General features: G+C 36.2%; 1 protein-coding gene across 5 annotated transcripts in view; it reads right to left on the bottom strand.

The window, feature by feature from the left end:
- Window positions 1-22549, bottom strand: part of MEMO1 (mediator of cell motility 1) — a 125291-nt gene that overhangs the window by 38475 nt on the left and 64267 nt on the right. For 4 of the 5 annotated variants that reach the window (XM_042933308.1, XM_042933307.1, XM_042933303.1 and 1 more), the window contains 3 exons: window positions 10592-10660; window positions 3319-3431; window positions 1258-1369 (listed from right to left, as the gene is read on the bottom strand). In XM_042933308.1, coding sequence (XP_042789242.1) covers window positions 1258-1369; window positions 3319-3431; window positions 10592-10660 — 294 coding nt within the window. The remainder of the gene's footprint in view (window positions 1-1257; window positions 1370-3318; window positions 3432-10591; window positions 10661-22549) is intronic. The other variant, XM_042933304.1, reaches the window with a different exon arrangement.

Here is a 22549-nt window from a genome sequence, read left to right as displayed (position 1 = left end):
TTAAATAATACTTTGATAACAGAATTAAGAGTGGAAATGATCCAAAAAGACTGCCATAATAGACTAAAACCAACAAGAAAAAATTAAACAGTAGTAACTGAGGGTTGAAAGGAAACCCCAAAAGTACAAGAGAGAAAATAATTCAATTTAACTGTATGAAAAAGACTTGGGTTTTAGCTGACCACAAGTGTATTAGCCAATAGTATGTAAGCCATATCAGCATGAATAATGTTAATGTGATCTCGGGTTACATTGATCATTTAATCAAAAAAACATTTACTGAAAACCTATATATATATATACCCTGTATTTTACTAAGAGAATATAGGGACAAGATCCAGAAGGAATAATCTCACCATATTTAGAACTAGTGAAACTATGTACGGAATATTAAATCCATATACAGGAAACAGTTGAAAAATTAGAGAAATGTGACCTACAAAAGGAAGACTTTCTAATTTGAATACTGCCCTAAAAGAAGAAAGAAAGCTCTTTAAAAAATTTTTCTTTTTACAAAATACATTAATGACTATGTAATGGGCATTGCACTACGCACTGGGATACAAGTGAAGAATAAAATAGATACTGTCCTTGTCCTCATTCTACTTAGTAGTTTTGTGTACATCCTATCACTGGAAGACCTTTAGGAGTCCCAAATAATAATCTGTCACACATATTTTAAAAGATATTCATGTACTTTGAATAAGACTGAAATAAATGACCTTCTATGTAATTTCCAAATCTAAAATTGTGTGATTACTTACTTACAGCATAAAAGAATGTAACTGTTATTCTGAGATAAATGTCTAATGAATAAAATAACAGGCAGATCAATACACACACACACACACACACACACACACACACACACACACACAGGTTTTTAAAATATTATCACCCAATAAAACAACCGTTATCAATTCATATGGTCAGCCTTTATAGGCAAACTAGTCAAAACCAACTTCAATCCACAAAAGGAAAATCTATCGCAAATTTTTATATCATTTCAAAGAACAAAAAAACTTTTTTAGGACTTTTTATTTTTAAGTAATCTCTACACCCAGTGTGGGACTCAGACTCACAACTCCAAGATCAAGAGGCACATGCTCTACCAACTGAGCCAGCCAGGCGCCCATCAAACAACAAAAAAAATTTTTTATATCTCCTTATCCTAAATATTATTTTACCCAGTGAAAATAATTCCAAAGAAATTAATATTTATGATTTCTCTGGGATTTCTTATATTAATCAGTATACCTTTCCATGGCTTTAGCTGTATAAGGCAAATGCATTTCAATACTGTGTTCGTCTTCATCTGTCTGCAGAGACATGCGTTCAAACATTCCTGTCTTCCATAGTTCTCCGTAAACTAAAGAGATTTCAAAATATAGTAAAACAAATATATTAATGTATATCCTTATTCTGTGAGACTCCACTCAGTAACAAAAAACTACACGCTTTGGCAAGAGACAGAAGCACCACATAATAATTTCCCTCATTTTTATCTTAAAAAAAGAAGAAAAAAGTAGCTTTTTACATACCAGACAAAGCAATAACACATGTAATGACTACTTAGCACTTTCATATATTACACAGTTATATTAAAATAGTAATTCAAAATTTTCATCAGTTCTTTTCATTACATCTAAAATTACCTCTGGGTCTAAGCTTTTCCTTGACTTTAATCAGCACATAACAAGAACATAGTTGATTAGAACTCCTAGTAAAATATGGCAAAGCCACTGATCTACCTACTTGTGAGGTTAATAATACAGTTTTTATGTTTTGTTTTCTTTTGTAATAAAATCTATGGGATTATTATTTCCCACCTCAGATGCCTGCCACACTGGGAACAGAAAATTCCTATGAAGCATGCTATATTCCTCAAAATTAAAAATTAGGCCTCTGGGGCAGCCCAGAACATAAATTCACCAGAGTACCATGCCATAAATAATCTTAAAATGATCTAGTAATTCAGACCCTTCTGATAAATCAAACTTAAAACTGGATATTGTATCAAAAAAAAGATGAAATTTAATATGTAAAATGAGTAAGAATAGTTTTATCATAGAAGAGAACCAACATTTTTATAAATGGGTTTACCAATATCAGAGAAAGACACAAATGATGGTATAACTCTTTTTTTTTTTTTTTTTTTTTTTTTTTTGCAAAACTATACCTTATTAAAAATCATCCATTCCCTCATTAGGATGCTATCTAAAACCAAAATTTTCTGAATGCCCCAAGGTATTAAAAATAAAGTGTGTCTCCTAAGAGCATCACAGAGAGTAATAAGGCTAGTTATACTCCAGCTTCATTAGTAAAAATTATTCTAACAACAAATTACTAATACTCCATGGTAATGAAAACCCCAAACTATGAAAAATTAGGCCTAAAAATAGGAAAACGAGGTGATTATCTATTTTGCAAATGGCTTCTTTCATTCTACAGAAGAATGTGTTCCAAAATCTCTAGAAACAATAAGCACACAACATACTTAAAATGTAATTTGATGCCCTGGAAGAATACACAGCAAGTTCATGAAGATGGTCTTTGGGAAAGTAAACGGAATTCAGATAAGGGAAAAATTCTGAGTCAATTGTGGATAGTAGGTACAAGAATATTTGTTACACTATTCTCTGTACTGTTCTGTATTTTTAAAATTAGGCTCCCACCTCCTCCAAAAATACTATTATAAAGTCGAAGGTTTTAATTTATACATTCAATGGATAAAGTGAGATACAACTAAATAAAGATGTGATTTCTAAAACCCTATGGAAAAAATATATCAAAGTAACAGGCATGTTTTAAAAATAAAATACACTTGAGATTTATTTCAGCTTTTGTTTCAGAGTTTCACAAGTACCATCTTATTTCTTTTCCCCAATAAAGATTATCTGAGAGGAAATAAAGGCATTATCACCATAATCTATTTACAATGAGGCAAGTAATAACACAGAGGCAGACTAACATGTTCAGGATCTTTCATCAAGTTACGGTGCATACTAACTTCTTGTCTCGTGGTATAGTGAGTACATGGTACTTCCCTCAATACAGATGTAACCACTAACAGTCTGGAGACTAGTGGACCTGACAGAGATTTTTGTGGCTGGCAAAAAAAGTCTAGTCATCTTTTAGGCATACAGAAGATATCCTTTCTTTGTTGTTGCTGTTTGCAGATAAGTTGCAATCAATTTTATCTTTAAAACTGAGAGAATACTTACAATATTCACATTTTCAATTTTTTTAATTAACTTACAATTCTCATTTTAAAAACTCTTTAGCTGTTTAAAAGCTATAAGATTTCTATATACTTACTCTTTTGGTCAATACGAAGGTCATACAGAGGTGTCCTATATATATCCACACTGGAAAGTGCACATCGAGAGAGGGGCACATGATGAGAAGGCCCAAGGATGAAAATTCTCCGGCTAGGAGATACACAACAAAAAGCACAGAACAATTGCACTTCTACACAAACCTTATTAAACGAAAGGGAAAAAAACAAGTAATTTTTAAAAATCACATGTGGTACCATTTTCCTTCTTGACTGACTTCATTACCTACTGTTATGAGCTAAATTATGCACCCCTAAAATTTATGGTGAAGTTCCATCCCAGTACCTCAGAACATAACCATATTAGGAGCTAAGGTATTTAACACATCATTAAGTTAAAATGAGGCTGTTCGTGTAAAGACTGAATCCAGTGACTGGTATCCTTATAAGAAGGGGAAGAGATGCCAGGGGTGCACATGCACAGAGAGGCGACCATGTGAAGAGGCATCAAGAAGACAGCCATCTGAGGCCAACAAGACAGGCTTCAGGAGAAACCAACTCTACCAGCACCTTCATCTTAGACTTCCAGCCTCCGAACTGTGAGAAAATAAATTTCTGTTGTTTTCAGCCACCTACTTCATGGTATTTTATTACGGCATCCCTAGCAAACTAATATGCCCACTAATGATTTGCTTCTCAGTTAATTAAATTAAATTCCTTATCTTTGTCTTTTTGTTGGAAGGCCTTTAAAGGAACCATTTCCAACACCTAGGCATACTAGTTATTGATTTACTGATCTACAGTAAAGCAACTGATATGCTTAAAATCATTTCTGTATTCACAATGCCTAAGATACAGAAGGTTGTCAGTAGCTATCTTAACTGAATTTAAACATTTCAGCTATTAAATAAAATCTTAAAATTCTAACACATTCTAACCTTGCCTCCGAAGATCTGCCACAATTTTAATAGAAATACATAATAGCATAATTTATAAAAGTCCATACAAAATATCACTACAAAGAACCATTCTGATAAAGCTATTTCCACATTTCTACCATAGCAGAGAAAAAAGGAATCTTGTTGAGAAAAATTCTGTATAATAAGCTTTCTCTGTTCCCATTCAAGTAGAAGTCATTCTCAAAAACAAAGAAATTTGATTATGTGTTATTTGCACTATAGCTAAAGAAAAGAACTGGGTTAAACTATAGCTTAAATCTTTATAATCCCTTTATCTTGACATCAAGAGTAAAATTAACTTCCCCTCATTTTACCTCAAACATCCCTACAATCTAAATTCTAAAACTATCCATTTTCTCTGTTTTCCCAGAGTCATATGAACGAAACTTCCCCCCACCACACATACACACAAACTTTTAGACTCGAAAAACCAAACCTATGAGAAAGAAGGGGTTATATGATAAGCTATGTACCTAGAAAAAATTAATTACTACTCATTGCTCAATTAATGGACAAAGACTGAGACATGACCTAGTTTTTTCATATCAAAAATTTGCAAGTAGGGGCACCTGGGTGGCTCAGATGGTTAAGCGTCTGACTTTGGCTCAGGTCATGATCTGGCAGTTCATGAGTTAGACCCCCACATGGGGCTGTGTGCTGACAACTCAGAGCCTGAAGCCTGCTTCAGATTCTTTGTCTCCCTCTCTCTCTGCCCCTCCCCCGCTCATTCATTTTCTCTCTCTCTCTCTTTCTCTCTCTTAAAAATAAAACATCAAAAAAAAAAAAAAAACTTAAAAAAAAGAATAGAAAAAAACTTGCAAGTCAAGGAATGTACTTAGGCAATATACTTATTTTCATAAAATTCAATTACAGCTAAGACAACCTATTGTCTGCTATATGTTACATGCTATGGCTGCGGGAGGGGACGGTAAGAAAGCTGTGGATAAGGAAACAGCAATTCTCAGTTTAGAGTCCCAAAACTTCCTCAAGATGTCATATACAGAAAACCATAAGACCTGAACCACAGGCCATTTCTAGTTAAAATCATAATCTCCTTTCCTCCTCCTCTTCTTACACTACTAATACTCACTTCTTGTCATCACCTCTATGAGCAAATCAACAACCATTTACACACACATACACACACACACCAAAGATCAAATCAAATTACAATCCTAAATGAACAAAAGAGCTACCAGTATGTCCTCTTATCTTAACAGTACATAAATATCACCACAATTTTTAAAATTAAAGTCTAATGTGGGAAACAGACAATGGTAACTCTGAGTGCTCAGGTGACTTGCCTAAGGATGGCTATTACATGAACCAAGAATCAAGTATGAAAAAGAAGGCATTTTTATGACTGAGGAATGCACTTCTATGAAAAGACAGAAGAATAGAATATTTAAAATCAGAACACTTCTAGGAAATCCATCATATATAATTAAAATATGAGATGACTTTTAAAACACCAATTTAAACTCAAGATATAGATACATTTCTAGGTAAGTGCAGCAAGGTTCTAACAGTGACCAAAATAGGAGCACTACTCCAGAAATAAACATCAGAGGTCAGCATGTAAAGTCTAATTGCCTCCTCTGGTACCTGACTATTTATTTACCTTGTTCACCTTTTTTGTCAGACCCAACCTGGATGAAATGGTAACACCTACAGGGAAGAATTCCCACTCATCTGAATTCGCCAGTTGTGTACCCAACAGACTCCTTCTAGTTTGGCAGAAACTCACTCATATGCAACACAGAAAAAAAGTTTAGGTCACATCAATATAAAACCCTTATAAGTGATGAACCCCAAAATTAAAAAAGGCTACATGACAATGAAAAGAAGGAAAAAAAAGTGCATAATCTCAAAATGGGTCTCTTTGTTGGCTACATGCCAACCAAATTAATAATGTAAATAAAAAACACTATTTTCTTTCTTTTTGCTAGATTGCTAGATCCATAAACACCAAGGCCACAGGAATATTTTGAAGAGAAATAATACAGGCATTGGAAGCAACGTCACTTTCCCTTCCTTCAATTAATTTCAAAATTCTTGCAATTAAACACACTCTTGGTTTCAGCTCAGGTCATGATCTCATGGTTCATGTTATTGAGCCCTGCATCAGGCTCTGCACTGACAGTGAGGGTCCTTCTTGGGATTCTCTCTCTCTTTATCTCTCTCTGCCCCTCCCCTGCTTGCACTCTCTCCCTTTCAAAATAAATAAATAAAACTTAAAAAGAAAGAAAGGAATGTAGTTCATGTATAATACCTCCAGAGAATTCACATTTGTGGAATTACTTACTACAAGAATTATAGTCTATGCATCAAATATGTAAGTTACCTTAGTATCTGCCCTTATAAATATTCAACAATTTAATCTAAATAATGGAATACAAGTAATTCTCTAAAGATGTTTCCTGGCAAGTGGAGATATTTTAACTGAAGAACTAAATGACATGTGGCCACAAAGAAGATTCCTTTGGCTCTCTTTTCCTAACTGAAAGGCTTTCTGAAAGATATAAATCAAAATCAAATTACTATCTAAGTACATCCTGAACTCCAGGTTTTTAATTAAAGTTTTAGTAATAGGAAAAGACTCAGCAATGATAATTATGGGAAAGAACTTACTTAAATGCATCATTTTTTAAATTCCTTTACTCCTTTTGAAACATAAGTCAGATCCTATCACTCCCTTGCTGAAAAAGTCTTTGGGCACCTGTGTGGCTCAGTCAGTTAAGTGTCCGACTTCAGCTCAGGTCATGATCTCACAGTCCGTGAGTTCAAGCCCTGCATCAGGCTCTGCGTGACAGCTGAGAGCCTAGAGCCTGCTTCAGATTCTGTGTCTCCCTCTCTCTCTGCCCCTGCCCTGCTCGCTGGCTCTCTCTCTCTCTCTCTCTCTCTCTCCCTCCCTCCCTCTCTCTCTGCCCTTCCCCCACTTGTTCTCTCTCTCTCAAAAATAAATAAATGCTAAAAAAATTTTTTAAAGTCTTTCAGTGATTTTTCATATAATTGGAGGATAAGATCTAAAATCCTTAAAATGGGTTCTAAAGTCTCAGTGAACTAGCCCCGTCTTGCATTACTTTCCCCACCCCCACCCCTTGATCACAATAGTCTATGATACTGGTCTTGCGGTTCTTTGATGACTGGAACAACTCCATCTAGGCAAAAGCCTTCACACATGCTACTGTTCCTTCTGCTTGGCTTCAAAATCATTTCCTTCCCCAAAATCAAATGCCTTCCCCAACACCTTTCCCATAATCTAAATCCAATCATCCTGGTATCACAGCATTTCTTGAATTGTGGACTGTAGATTCCTCAAGACCCTTCCAAGAAGTCCACAAAATCAATACCGTTTTAGTAATAATGAGGAACCTACCTTTCCCACTATGTTGCCATCTGCATTTATGGTACAAAAATGCGGCTGGGTAAATTAAACCATTGGCACATCAGAACTGTGATCAAGATAATGGAATCAGAACGCACTACTAGTCATACATCCGTTATCTCCACCCACACCAAGGCTTTTTGCTTGTTTTTTTAAGGCCAGTATCACTTACTTCCAATAAATCTTGAACTCTGAGTAAAATTTTATAAAAATATTTTGTATGACAAATGTTTAAATTTGTAGTGATTGAAATGCATAAAGCACTTTTGATATATATAGAATTATGTCTCAGGGAAAACATTTGTGTGATTTTTGAGTGTAATCCAAACCTAGACCTTTTTTTCATGGAACACAATTTTTACTTCAAAAAATGACTGTAGACAAATTATGGCTATTCCAATTTAGGTACTTAGCAGAAATTTCCTAGAAAATGAACAAAATTGGCCTGCCACTTCAAAGAAAACATTACCCAAGATATACCTGAAGTTTTCCAGTGAAAATTAGACTTCTGCAAAACTTCTACGACTATGAAATTAACAGCTTCCCAATAATTAAAGATATTTCTGATGAAATTTGTGGTAATATCAACAAATGTGTTTTTTTGGCACTTTCTAATGAAATGTCAACATTCAAAAGATTGGCATAACTCAATTAACAAATATCTTCTAGGGGTGCCTGGGTGATTCAGTCCGTTAAGCAACCGAATTCGGCTTGTCAGGACCTCACAGTTTGTGACTTCAAGCCCCATGTTGGGCTCTGGGCTGACAGCTCAGAGCCTGAAGCCTGCTTCGGATTCTGTGTCCCTCTCTCTCTTCCCCTCCCCCATTCGCATTCCCTCCCTATCTGTCTCTCTCTCTCTCTCTTTCTTTCTCAAAAATAAACATTAAAAAAAAACAAATATCATCTAAATGTTCTATGTAAGATGTTAATGAAATGATGCAAAGGTAAAAGATGCATTCAAAGTACAAGATAGTACAAAAGATGACCGTAGTTGACATGTAGGGAATGAATTAGTATGGAAGGTAAGAATGGAAGCTAGTGGTATAGAATTTAATCTCTCTTGGACTGTTATTTCTTCTCTATACTTTTCATAGTTCCCAGAAGAATGTTCTTTCTCTATTTTCTCAAAGAACTTTGAAACACTGCCAATCTCAAGGACAGCCACCTTCAAGAGAATACAGCTATGACTGTGAATTGTTTTTAATATTAGGACCTTTAGATTTATTCAAAATTCAATTATTTTATACTAATTACAAAAATAGGCTGATCACATCATCATGCATCATTTGCCTCTCTTTACTCACTCACTTTATCATCATCATCTTAGTCCTTGGCTTTCTTCCTTTTTCTCTTTTTCCTCCCATTCTCACTTTCTATCCACTTATTTAATACATGCTTTCTGCTTCTACCAATATAGATTCTATATCTCTCTACATAACATTATCAAATAGAAAAAGGTTTGGGAGGGGCGCTTGGGTAGCTCAGTTGGTTAAGTGTCCAACATTGGCTCAGGTCTCCAACGTCGGCTCAGGTCGTGATCTCACAGTTCCTGAGTTAGAGCCCCACTTCAGGCTCTGTGCTCATAGCTCAGAGCCTGGAGCCTACTTCAAATTCTTGTCTCCCTCTCTGTGCCCCACCCCCACTCATGCTCTGTTTCTCTCTGTCTTAAAAGTAAATAAAAAACATTAAATAAATAAATATATATATATATATACATATATATATGTATATATATAAAAGAAAGAAAGAAAGAAAGAAAGAAAGAAAAAGGTTTGGGAAAGGCTATCATATAAACTACGTTTGATTATCACTGAAATACAGACCCAGGATCAAATGAAGGAAGCTTCTGAAAGTCTTTCCAATCTATTTTTGCTCTTACATATGAAATACATTAGTTAAAATTGTACATTAAATAGGTATTAAATACTTGCTAAAACACTCCTCAAAACATAAGTGAAGGCTAACCAAAACTTCATCAATTTGGCAACATTATTTTATTTATTATGAAAAACTTACTAAAAATAATTTCCAACAAAGGTATGATACAATGAGCAGAGCACACTACATAAGAACAAAAAAGAGCATCTCTTTTGAACAAATTGCTCAAAGGCAAAGGAGTAGGCTGTGGGGTGAGGCTTCCTTTTTAAACTCATGGCTGCTGTGAGTTACTTCCTTGGAATGATTACACTCCACCTCCACTAGCACAACTCGAACCTAGCAATCAACATTTGACACAGGGAAGATAACTGACTTTACCTATGTGTAGAGTGTCTGTATAACTAGCATACAGACTGGAGCCTGATACTAGTTCACATTTGTGAATTAACTATTTAAATAAAATGCTGGTCAGCAAATTAAGTAATTTGGGTGACTATTTCTAGCAGAAGCTTTTCAAACTTCACAAATTTCTTATTTTAGAGAATAGTGTATCACTTTATAAGTCTCAATTTGTCAGAAAAAAATTTTAAAGCTAATTTCAGAGCTCCCACCAAATTACTAAGAGCTAACATGCTTCAAACGCCACATTAAGTTCACTATCAGATTCTAAAATAATTCAGCTACTTCATCTTGTCAATGAAATATTATTTTCTTTCATTAACCATAAGTACAATAAAGAATTTTTAATTACAAAATGATTAACACAGAACAAAGTGCTCTGCATTCTTCTTAAAGATGTTCATCTCCTGGGTTTTGAAAGAAAACTTTAAAAACCAAAATATTTAACCTTCTAACAGTTCCACAACTAAACATTTACCAACAAAAGGAAAAGTCAAGACTAAATGTTCAGAAATGAAAAACAATACAAAAGCTTCTCATAATCTATAGAAGGTATTAAATAAAAAGTCAAATTCCTAATGAAATCGAGTATATGACAATAAGCACGCAAAAGCAAATTACTTCATGACAGAGTAGTTATGATATAATTCCCAACCTTCTCCCATTTAAACAAAACCATGTATTACTTACGTAATGGATGGATCCACTTGTTTGTAAGCATGAGCAGCACAAGACCCACAGTATGTATATCCTGCGTGGCTAAAAAACAAAATATTTTTAAATTTAATCATCAGATTCAAAATCAAGATGTTCTGAAACAAAAAAACCTTTTGAAAGAAATAAAACTATGGTAAACATAACAGAGGTGAGTGTAAAAATAAAAGCAATATAGCTAATGATACAAACTCTAGAAGACAACAGAAAACACATAATTGCTTTATGTTCCAATTTTAAATTTTAAAAAGTCTTTTGTAACATTTTTGGTCTACAGGACAATTAAATTTAGATATTCAAGGCTTACTTGAAGTTGCTAATGTAATACTAATAGAATTTATACATTCCTCTTCAATACCATTAGCAGACTATTACATAATAGTAAGACCAAGAGCAAGTTAAATCTAAATAAATCAAATATCCTATAATAATAACTCATCTTTTTTAAATTTCTTTTTATTTTTTAAACTTTTTTCTCAAATTTTTATGAAATTCTAGTAATTAACATATAGTGTAATATTGGTTTCAGGAGTACAATTCAGTGATTCATCACTTACATACAACACCCAGTGCTCATCACAAGTGCCCTCCTTAACAACCATCACCCATTTACCCCAGCCCCCACCCACCACCCTTCCAGCAACCTGTTATTCTCTATAGTTAAGAGTCTCCTTGGGAATGCAAGCTGGTGCAGCCACTCTGGAAAACAGTATGGAGGTTCCTCAAAAAACTAAAAATAGAACCACCCTACGACCCAGCAATTGCACTACTAGGCATTTATCCAAGGGATACAGGTGTGCTGTTTCAAAGGGACACGTGCACCCCCATGTTTAGAGCAGCACTATCAACTATAGCCAAAGTATGGAAAGAGCCCAAATGTCTATTGATGGATGAATGGATAAAGAAGATGTGGTATATATATACAATGGAGCATTACTTGGCAATCAAAAAGAAGGAAATCCTGCCATTTGCAACTACATGGATGGAACTGGAGGGTATTATGCTAAGTGAAATTAGTCAGAGAAAGACAAAAATCCTATGACTTCACTCATAGGAGGACTTTAAGAGACAAAACAGATGAACATAAGGGAAGGGAAACAAAAATCATATAAAAACAGGGAGGGGGACAAAACAGAAGAGACTCATAAATATGGAGAACAAACTGAGGGTTATTGGAGGGGTGGTGGGAGAGGGGATGGGCTAAATGGGTAAGAGGCACTAAGGAATCTACTCCTGAAATCATTGTTGCACTATATGCTAACTAATTTGGGTGTGAATCTTAAAAATAAAAAGTAAAATTAAAAAAAAAAAAGTCTCCTAAAAAAAAAAAAAAAAGAGTCTCCTATGGTTTCTTATATCATAACATACAGGGATATATTAATTTCAGGTATATAAGATATGATTCAACAATTCTATTCATTTCTCTGTGTTCATCAAGAAGTATATACTCAATCCTTTTTACCTATTTCACCCATCAACCTCACAGACCTCCCCTCTGGCCACTACTAGTTTGTTCTCTGTATTTAATAGGTTGGTTTTTTGTTTGTCTCTTTATTCCTTTGTTCGTTTTATTTTTTAAATTTTACATTGGAGGGGCGCCTGGGTGGCTCAGTCGGTTAAGCGTCCGACTTCAGCTCAGGTCACGATCTCGCAGTCCGTGAGTTCGAGCCCCGCGTCGGGCTCTGGGTTTATGGCTCAGAGCCTGGAGCCTGCTTCCGATTCTGTGTCTCCCTCTCTCTCTGGCCCTCCCCCGTTCATGCTCTGTCTCTCTCTGTCTCAAAAATAAATAAACGTTAAAAAAAAAATTTTTTTTTTAAATAAAAAAATAAATTTTACATTGGAGTGAAATACTGTATTTGTCTTTCTCTGACTTACTTCACTTGATACCCTCTAAATCAATCTATGCTGTTGCAAATGGCAAGCTCTCATTCTTTTTTATGGCTGAGTAATATTCCTCTGTGTGTGTGTGTGTGTGTGTGTGTGTGTGTGTATCTCACATCTTCTTTATCCATTCATCTATTGATGGACTGAATTCTTATGTCCATAGCTAAGCAATGGCTGCAACTGACAAGTGTAGAACAATGAAAACACATGCCTGACATGAATGACTTCTCTGCTGATTAGATAAGTTTTCAAATATTAGGAAGAATATTTCCTTCCATACTTTCATACACTTTTTTTTTAAATGTTTATTTTTGAGAGAGAGGGAGAGAGAGTAGGGGAGGGGCAAAGAGAGAGGGAAATAAAGAATCTCAAGCAGGCTCTGCAGTGTCTGCGCAGAGCCCAATTCAGGGCTCAAACTCCAACCAAGAGATTGTGACCCTGACACAAAGAACAGACACTCAGATCAATGGAACAGAACAGAAACCCCAGAAATGGACCCACAAATGTGTGGTCAACTAATCTTTGACAAAGCAGGAAAGAATATCCAATGGAATCAAGAAAGTCTCTTCAGCAAGTGGTGCTGGGAAAACTGGACAGCAACACTCAGAAAAATGAACCTGGACTACCTTTATACACCATACACAAAAATAAACTCAATGTGGATGAAAGACCCCAATGTAAGACAGGAAGCCATCAACATCCTCAAGGAGAAAGCAGGCAAAAACCTCTTTGATCTTGGCCACAGCAACTTTTTACTCAACATGTCTCCAGAGGCAAGGGAAACAAAAGCAAAAATGAACTATTGGGACCTCATCAAAATAAAAAGCTTCTGCACAGTGAAGGAAACAATCAGCAAAACTCAAAGGCAACTGACAGAATGGGAGAAGACACTTGCAAACGACATATCAGATAAAGGGTTAGTATCCAAAATCTATAAAGAACTTATCAAACTCAACACCCAAAAAACAAATAATCCAGTGAAGAAATGGGCAAAAGACATGAATACACACTACTCAAAGGAAGACATCCAGATGGCCAACTAACACATGAAAAAATGCTCCACATCACTCATCATCAGGGAAATACAAATCAAAACCACAATGAGATATCACCTTACACCTGTCAGAATGGCTAACATTAACAACTCAGTCAACAAGAGATGTTGGCGAGGATGCGGAGAAAGAGGATCTCTTTTGCATTGTTGGTGGCAATGCAAGCTGGTGAAGCCACTCTGGAAAACAGTATGGAGATTCCTCAGAAAAATTAAAAATAGAGCTACCCTATGATCCAGCAATTGCACTACTAGGTATTTATACAAGGGATACAGGTGTGCTGTTTCGAAGAGACACATCCATAGCCAAAGTACGGAAAGGCCCAAATGTCCATTGATGGATGAATGGATCCATCACTGTATATAGAATCTAGTGAATATACCAGGATGGCAAATTAGCACACAAAAGAATGCTCAACATCATTCAGTCACTATGGAAAGGCAAATTAAAACTACAAAAAGCTACCACTAAACAGCCAGTAGAATAACTGAAACCAAAAAACGTGACCATATCAAGTATGTTAAGGATGCAGAAGTGAAATTCGAGCTATACTCAAAATGTAAAGTGGAAATGTATACTGGAAATGTAAAATGTTACAACCACTTTCGAAAACAGTTTGGCAATTCCTTAAAAAGTTAAATATACTCCTACCATATGACCCAGCTTTCCACTCCTAAGAAAAATGAAAGTATTATTACCACAAAGATTTGTGCACAAATGTTCATCCCAGCTTTATTTGCAACAGTAAAAAACTGGAAACCTAATTCCTCAAAAGATGAATGGATAAACAAATGGAAGTATAGAGGTGCCTGGGTGGCTCAGTCGGTTAAGCGTCCAACTTTGGCTCAGGTCATGATCTCGCGGTTTTTGAGTCTGAGCCCCATGTTGGGCTCTGTGCTGACAGTTCAGAGCCTGGAGCCTGCTTCAGATTCTGTGTCTCCTTCTCTTTCTGCCCCTACCCTGCTCTCATTCTCTCTCTCTCAAAAATAAATAAACATTAAAAACAAAAACAAAAACACACAAAAAAATGGAGATATAGTCATATAATGGAAAACTCTCCAGCAACAGAAAGGAACTATTGATACACCCAGAAATAATTATACTTAAAAAGATGGTTAAAAAAAAAAAATAGAGAACGCAACAAAGAGTTCATACTGTATCATTACACTAAAAAATAAAAACTAACCTGTAGCAACAAAGAATAAGTCAATGGATGTGACTGGAAAGGAGAGGCAGAGAGGTACAGAAGGGATGAATCACAAAAGGGCACAAGGAAACTTGAGGATGATGAATATGTTCATTATCCTCACTGTGATGGTTTCATAGGTGTATACATATTTCAAATGTATCCAATTGTACACTTTAAAGATATGCAGCTGCAGGTTAACCTACCACAATAGAGCTGTTTTAAACAGGGTCATCATCTGATCTAGCTTAAGATATGAATAGAGAAAAAGAGATTCACATAAGTCAATCACAGCAATATAGGATAGTAGTGTGCTTAATCAGGAGTTAAGTAATATGGTACCTACACTAAGCACACTGAAATCACTGAAGGTTTTATTGGTCGGGTTAATGGTAGTCACTCTATCCGTATACTTCTGGCAAGAGAGCCTATCAAGTTGCTTTAGTATAGCAATATTCTCCACAACCCGGTTCTAATCTTAGCCAGAAGAAATGTAAGTTGTTCTACGGCTCAGCACATTCAGTTTTGCTGATCTTGATATTCTAGCCTAACCAGGGGCTCAGTTGTTTCCAATTCGGTCCCCAATCCTCCAGTGCCAAACACCCCAGTACAAACTACTTCAGATTCCTGACAGCTGTTCCTGATCTTAACATTACTGGCTCCCCCTTGTCAATTCAGAAATATGTTATCTTCCCTAGTCAGGTGGACCTTAAAAACCATTTGATCCACCAGCATCTGTCCTGGTCTGTCTCAAACCAGAATAATATCTCAAATTTTCAATACTGCATTGCTCTCAGTTGTCACTCATATCCTATCCCTCCACGTCCCAACCCTTATTCTTTAAATTGATACATCTTAGATCAGCTTTTCAGACTTTAATTCCTATTTGCCATTCTTCAATTTAAAGGCCCTGACCTTCATTCCATACTCCAATTTCTCAGTCTGTCTTTCCAGTGTGAATCTCTCCCAGTTTCATCAATCCTGTTCCTACTCAACCACAGTTCTTAAAAGCCAGAAAGTTGTCTTAGAAACGTGGGATTCTTGAAGTACAGATACGATAGAAATAATAGTAAGAGTAGAGAAGTAAAGGCACAAAGGAAGAGCATCAAAGTTGAAGGAAGAACATGCGCAAATGCCCCAAGTGTATGACATAGGTGAGAAAATAGGAGACTGGCCTGAGTGGAACAAGAAGTAGTTTGAAGGCACAGACAGACAAAGGAGTCTGGGCTTGATAAAACAAGTTACTGAAAAACTGCTGTACACTCTGGAGCAGTGCAGTGACAATACGAAACTGTTACTAGTCTAGAACTGAAAAATATAAGATCAGAGACAGGAAGTGTTAAATGACTCTCTCTCAAAAATTTGGCCTGTGGTAGTAATGTCATGGTCTAGAAAGGTCTCAATGCCAGTGGGAAATGAGATATGAATGACCTACACTGTAAAAAGAAAAAGTGACATAGCTTAGTAACCAAGGAGGTATCGGGGAATGAGGAAGAGGAGAAGGAAGAGAGAAACTAAGATAATGATAATAACTAACATTTACTCAAAGCTTACTATGTGTCACTCATCCACATAAGGCAAGACAGCAATTCACTGAATCCTCACACCAACCCTATGAGGTAGGAATTACTATTTTTCTTTTACAGATGAAGAAATTAAAGCAGAAAGGTTAAGATAGTTACTCTAAGTCACACAAATAGTAAGTGGCCACATCAGGACTTAAAAGGTAGGCAGTAGAGCTCCAGAACCCATTCTTAACCACCGTAAGAGAACTTTACATATTTTAAGGAAGAAGGGAATGTTTTCATGGTGTAGGAAAATCAACGACCCTAAAAACTGGAAGAATACCATATATCCTATAAGACTGTAGGGAAGGTGGGTGGTTTTGAAAACATGATTAACTGACGTAAGTATGCTTTATAGAACTCAGACTTCATAATTTCAGATTTTCAAGTTGAGGGCTTAAAAGTCTGCTAGAAGACAAAACAGTTGTAAAAAGAGAGGAAGAATCTTATTAACTTGAATAGAGAATACACTGCGGAGTGTTTAAAAAAAATCATTAAGTGTACCATCCCCCTTAACCCATATCCTGAGAAACTCTACTTCATAAAAGGACCAAGATCATAGCCAAAGAAAAGAATTTCTAGTACTTTCCTTTATCCTGGCCCAGACACATGGTAAGTAAGAGAGCCATGGTAACAATCATCAAATCTCATTAATGATCCTCTACTCCTACACCCTTCTCTTGCTAATAGAATCCATGATTACACATACATGTGGAAGCAAGGTTTCATTAAGGGATCATTCACAATAAAAGAGGCTTCACTAAGAGAACAGCTAAGGTGCTTTTCATTTGTGCCTATAGAAGAGCAATGAAAATGTGAGCTCTACAGGGGTGCCTGGGTGGCTGAGTCGGTTAAGTGGCTGACTTTGGCTCAGATCATGGTCTCACATGGGTTCAAGCCCGGTGTCAGGCTCTGCACTGGCAGCCTGGAGCCTGGAACCCACTTCGGATTCTCTGTCTCCCTCCCTCTCTGCCCCTCCCCTGCTTGTGCTCTCAAAAATTAATAAACATTCAAAATTTAAAAAAAGAAAATGTGAGCTCCACAGATATTTGAATATACATCATAAAAGTATGTTCCAATCAGTCTTTCAAGGCTCTTAAAACCTTAATGCAAAGTCATCCCTGTTCGCTTTTCCAGATCACTCTGGTTCCCAATGTAACCTCATGAAGACAAACACAAATTTATACTGTAACACCTATCATTTCTCATTAGACTAAAAACATGTCTCTAAAAACTGATCCTTCTTATAACACAGGGTACTTCTGCTTCTGTCCTTGTTCCTACACACCAGTCCACCTCCTAACCTTCTAGAATTTCTGTATCCCCCACAGAGCTGCAACAAATGAGGATGCAAGGGTACTCTCCATGGTCATTCACAGTTTCGCACACAGCCAGCCTTGCAGTGTGGGTATAATTAAAATTCCTATGTGAGGAAAATTGCCAATTACTACATGACATGGACTTTCACTTATTCATTCTGAGACCTTCAAAGTTATAGGTGAATAGCATAAAGTGTGAATGCCAAGAGCCTACCACATATTCTATGAGAGGCTTTTCATCAAAGAGGATATGGAGAACAATAAAAAAACACTTGGACTCAACAAAATCAGGTTCTCATAGCCTAGTTCTATTTAATAGCAGCAAAAATACAAAATAAAAAGATTGGACTAGATGGAATGAGAAGATTGGACCAGATAAAATAATCTCTTGCAGCAATAAGAAAAGTCAATAAGATCTACTAAAGCTATGATCTAGAAAGCCAGAAACTAAATTTAAAAACACTTGGGAGCATATGGGATTAACATGAACAACTGGTTCTAAACAGTTCCCAGAAGCAGCAGCCTCACATTGCTACTCTGCATTTTACTTCGCTGCACCTCGTCTTTTATTCTTTTATTCTCATAGGCATTGCTCAAAGGTCCCCAAGATTCCTGCTTCATAAAAAAATATTAGATGAGGGGCACCTGGGCGGCTAGGTCAATTAAGTGGATTTCAGCTCAGGTCATGATCTCACAGATCATGAGTTTGAGTCCTGTTTGGGATTCTCTCTCTCTCTCTCTCTCTCCCTCTCTCTCTCTCTCTCTCTCTCTCTCTCTCTCTGGCCCTCTCCCACTTGTGCATGAACGTGCTCTTTCTCTCTCTCAAAAAGAAATAAACATCAAAAAAAAAATTTTTTTTTATTTAAATGATTATATCTCAAAAAACATCCAGGTTCAAAAGTCATTATTCAGAATATTTTATTTTTAAAAATGGAATCTTACAAGTATTAAGTAAACAATACTATGAACTAATAAAAGGTATTAAAATTATCCAAGTCAAATAAGAACAAACTGACCACAATGTTCCACATCTAGATTGTCTGACCGCTAAAGTATACAGGACCTGAGATACTGCCATAAATAACCTACCACTTAAAATAAACAAGGACTAGAAATAAACAATTTATACATCTCCAGTAACTTAAACAGAACTACATGATTTATGAAGATTCATTGTCTCATGATACACTGGTGGAGCTCAACAGGTATGCCTCACAGTATGTAAACTGGTCTTCTATATAAATGTTCCTCAGCTTTTTAAAATTACTAAACTCACTTTTGTGTTAAAAGTAATACATGCACACAGTGTAAAAAAGTCAAACAATAAAAAAGGGGGCACCATGAAAAGTGAAAGTATCCTTTACTCCATACTACTCCTACTAGGTTAACTAGTCACAAATCAAACTCTAGTTTAAATACATGAAGAGTGCTTCAATATCCACAGTATCTGCTTAATCGTGTAAGTAAGCCCCCTTACTTGTGTAAGTAACCTCTCCAATTATCTGACTATACTTTTCTATCCAACATGAGGTTTATTTTTTTTTTTACATTTTTATTTATTTTTGATAGAGACAGAGCACATATGGGGGAGGGGCAGAGAGAGAAGGAGAAACAGAATCCGAAGCAGGCTCCAGGCTCCGACCTGTCCGCACAGAGCCCGATGCGGGGCTCGAACGCACAAAACCGCAAGATCATGACCTGAGCTGAAGTTGGAAGCTTAACCGACTGAGCCACCCAAGTGCTCCTCCAATATGAGGTTTCTTAAGTGATGCATAACTGTACAGCTCCATTCTAAGGGTTCCTGAGATATTCCTGCGTACTGCAAGATAAACAACAATTTTGGCATCAAGGTGTCTTGCAGTCATGGTAGGAAGGCTTTTGGAACTCCTAGTCCATGAGATCATTTCAGTATATATCTTTGAGCAACACACTGTTTCCTGCACCTCAAGATAAGTAAGGCGATCCTAAATTCAATCAAAGGATATTTTTAAATCAAATTAAATTCTTCTGAATCTTCCAACTGTGCCTGCCTATATGTCATATAGATTAAAATCACTAAGATTGATCAACAGTTGGTTTATGGGTCGATATTTATTCTTTAACAACATCATTCTATTTAATCTACATCAATATACAAATGAGCAATCTGTTAAAAGTAATCTGTTAAAACTCAGGTTCTGAGTTGGGTTTTGTTTGTTTTTAAGGCTCCCCTTACAGAATTTATGCCTATGAAGACAAAATCTAAGAAAAGCTGGCCCCAGAGAGCTAAATTTTATAAAAGTTAAATAACTTTTTTTAGGGACACCTGGCTGGCTCAGTTGGTAGAGCATGCAACTCTTAATCTCAGGGTTGTAAGTTCTAGCCCCATTTTGGGTGTAGAGAATACTTAAAAATAAACCTTAAGGAAAAAAAAGAATTTTTTTTAATAGACTTAAAAGTAGAGATCTAAAAATTTTAAGTTTTCTAATTACTAGATAAGCATGTTCTTAACAAAGATGATTTTGTGTCTCTACATAAACAACAAAATATTTGTTGCTGCTTTTCTACCTCAAAAAAAAAAAAAAAAAAAAAACTACTTTGGGTGCCTGGGTGATGCAGTTAGTTAAGCATCCAACTCTTGATTTCAGCTCAGGTCATGATCTCACGGTTCATGAGATCGAGTCTCACACTGGGCTCTGCACTGGCCATGAGGAGTCTGCTTGGGATTCTCTCTCTCCTTCTCTTTGCCCCTCTCCCACTTGCACTCTTTATCTCTCTCTCTCTCTCTCTCTCTCTCTCAAAAATGAACAAATAAACTTAAAAAAAGACACTTCTGGAAAGGAAAATCATTACTTCTGGAAGCCATATAATAAGATAAACTTGAATATATTTAAAGTTTTCATATTAACAAAATGGAAATTGCATTATATATGCATAAAAATAACTACAAAGTCACTATATAACAGAAACATCCACACCAAAGCCAAAACTATTTTCAAATATCCATTTTAAAACCTAAGGTAACCTGGGAATCTTTTCCAAATCAATATACTTGTAACTTAGACTCAAAAATTTCATTTCCCAGTCTATTGCCAATTTCAACTTAAAGCTAATAATAAAAAGGAAACAAGTCTAGCTACACTTTCATGAATAACTAGCCTCAACTTAATTGTATGTTCATTTAGCACAGCTCCCACATTTAGAACAAGTTTTAACTAGGAAGGTAGCATAAAATACTTAAATACCAGCAAAGTAATTAGAATGACAATAGAACCTATGTCTTGAGTTACTATAAAGACATGATTATTAATCCATTCTTACCCAATCGAGAATTATGCAAACTTCCCCCCCTCATCCCTGCATCAATTTTTCTTTCTCTACTGGATCATTTCATCTATATCATAAACACTTTAGTATCTCCCATCTTAAATAAAAATTCTCACCTGACAACATACTCCCATTCCCTCATTTCCTTGATTTATAGAAAAGCCTGTTAAAAAAAAAAAAAAGCAAAAAAAACTATCCTCACTCATTTCCCTCTCCAATTCTTTCTTGAACCCAGTGCGATCGTGCTTTCATCCCTACCACTCCACAGAAATCGTATGTATCAAGGCCACCAGTGATCTCCATATTGCCAAATCCAATTATCAATTCTTAGCCCTCATCTTATTTGACCTATTGGCACAGAATTTGACACTGCTGATCATTTTCTCCTCCCAGACACATTTTTCATCCTTTTTTGCCTCCTACAGACACCACTCGCCCCTGGTTTTCCTCCTTCCCCACTGGTCTTCCTTCAGTATCTCCTTTGCAAATGCTCACCTTCATCCAGATCTCTAAATGAAATTAGTTTGCCTAAGAGCTTAAGTCTTTGAACCTCTTCTCTGTATTTTACTTGCTACACAACCACAGGCTGTTTAGACTTTAAGTGTGATATATGTATCAACACAGCCTTGGCCCTTCTTCTCTGTACTCCAGATTCATATATCTAGCTGCCCATTTGAGATCTCCACTTACAGACACCTAACAGGCGTCTCAAAACATTAACATGGTCAAAATACAATCCTAGATTCTACAAAACACTTTATTTTTTTTTAATATATGAAATTTATTGTCAAATTGGTTTCCATACAACACCCAGTGCTCATCCCAAAAGATGCCCTCTTCAATGACCATCACCTACCCTCCCCTCCCTCCCACCTCCCATCAACCCTCAGTTTGTTCTCAGTTTTTAAGAGTCTCTTATGCTTTGGCTCTCTCCCTCTCTAACCTTTTTTTTTTTTTTTCCTTCCCCCCCCCCCCCCATGGACTTCTGTTAAGTTTCTCAGGATCCACATAAGAGTGAAAACATACATATGGCATCTGTCTTTCTCTGTATGGCTTATTTCACTTAGCATCACACTCTCCATTTCCATCCACGTTGCTACAAAGGGCCATATTTCATTCTTTCTCATTGCCACGTAGTACTCCATTGTGTATGTAAACCACAATTTCTTTATCCATTCATCAGCTGATGGGACATTTAGGCTTTTTCTACAATTTGGCTATTGTTGAGAGTGCTTCTATAAACATTGGGGTACAAGTGCCCCTATGCATCAGTACTCCTGTATCCCTTGGGTAAATTCCTAGCAGTGCTATTGCTGGGTCATAGGGTAGGTCTATTTTTAATTTTTTGAGGAACCTCCACACTGTTTTCCAGAGTGGCTGTACCAGTTTGCATGCCCACCAACAGTGCAAGAGGGTTCCCGTTTCTTCACATCCCCTCCAGCATCTATAGTCTCCTGATTTGTTCATGTTAGCCACTCTGACTGGCGTGAGGTGATATCTGAGTGCGGTTTTGATTTGTATTTCCCTGATAAGGAGCGACGTTGAACACCTTTTCATGTGCCTGTTGGCCATCCGGATGTCTTCTTTAGAGAAGTGTCTATTCATGTTTTCTGCCCATTTCT

Source organism: Panthera leo, chromosome A3 (assembly GCF_018350215.1).
Source record: "Panthera leo isolate Ple1 chromosome A3, P.leo_Ple1_pat1.1, whole genome shotgun sequence".
NCBI classification, from domain to species: Eukaryota; Metazoa; Chordata; class Mammalia; order Carnivora; family Felidae; genus Panthera; species Panthera leo.
Note: the sequence above shows the minus strand (reverse complement) of the source record. Positions and strands in the feature narration are given on the sequence as shown.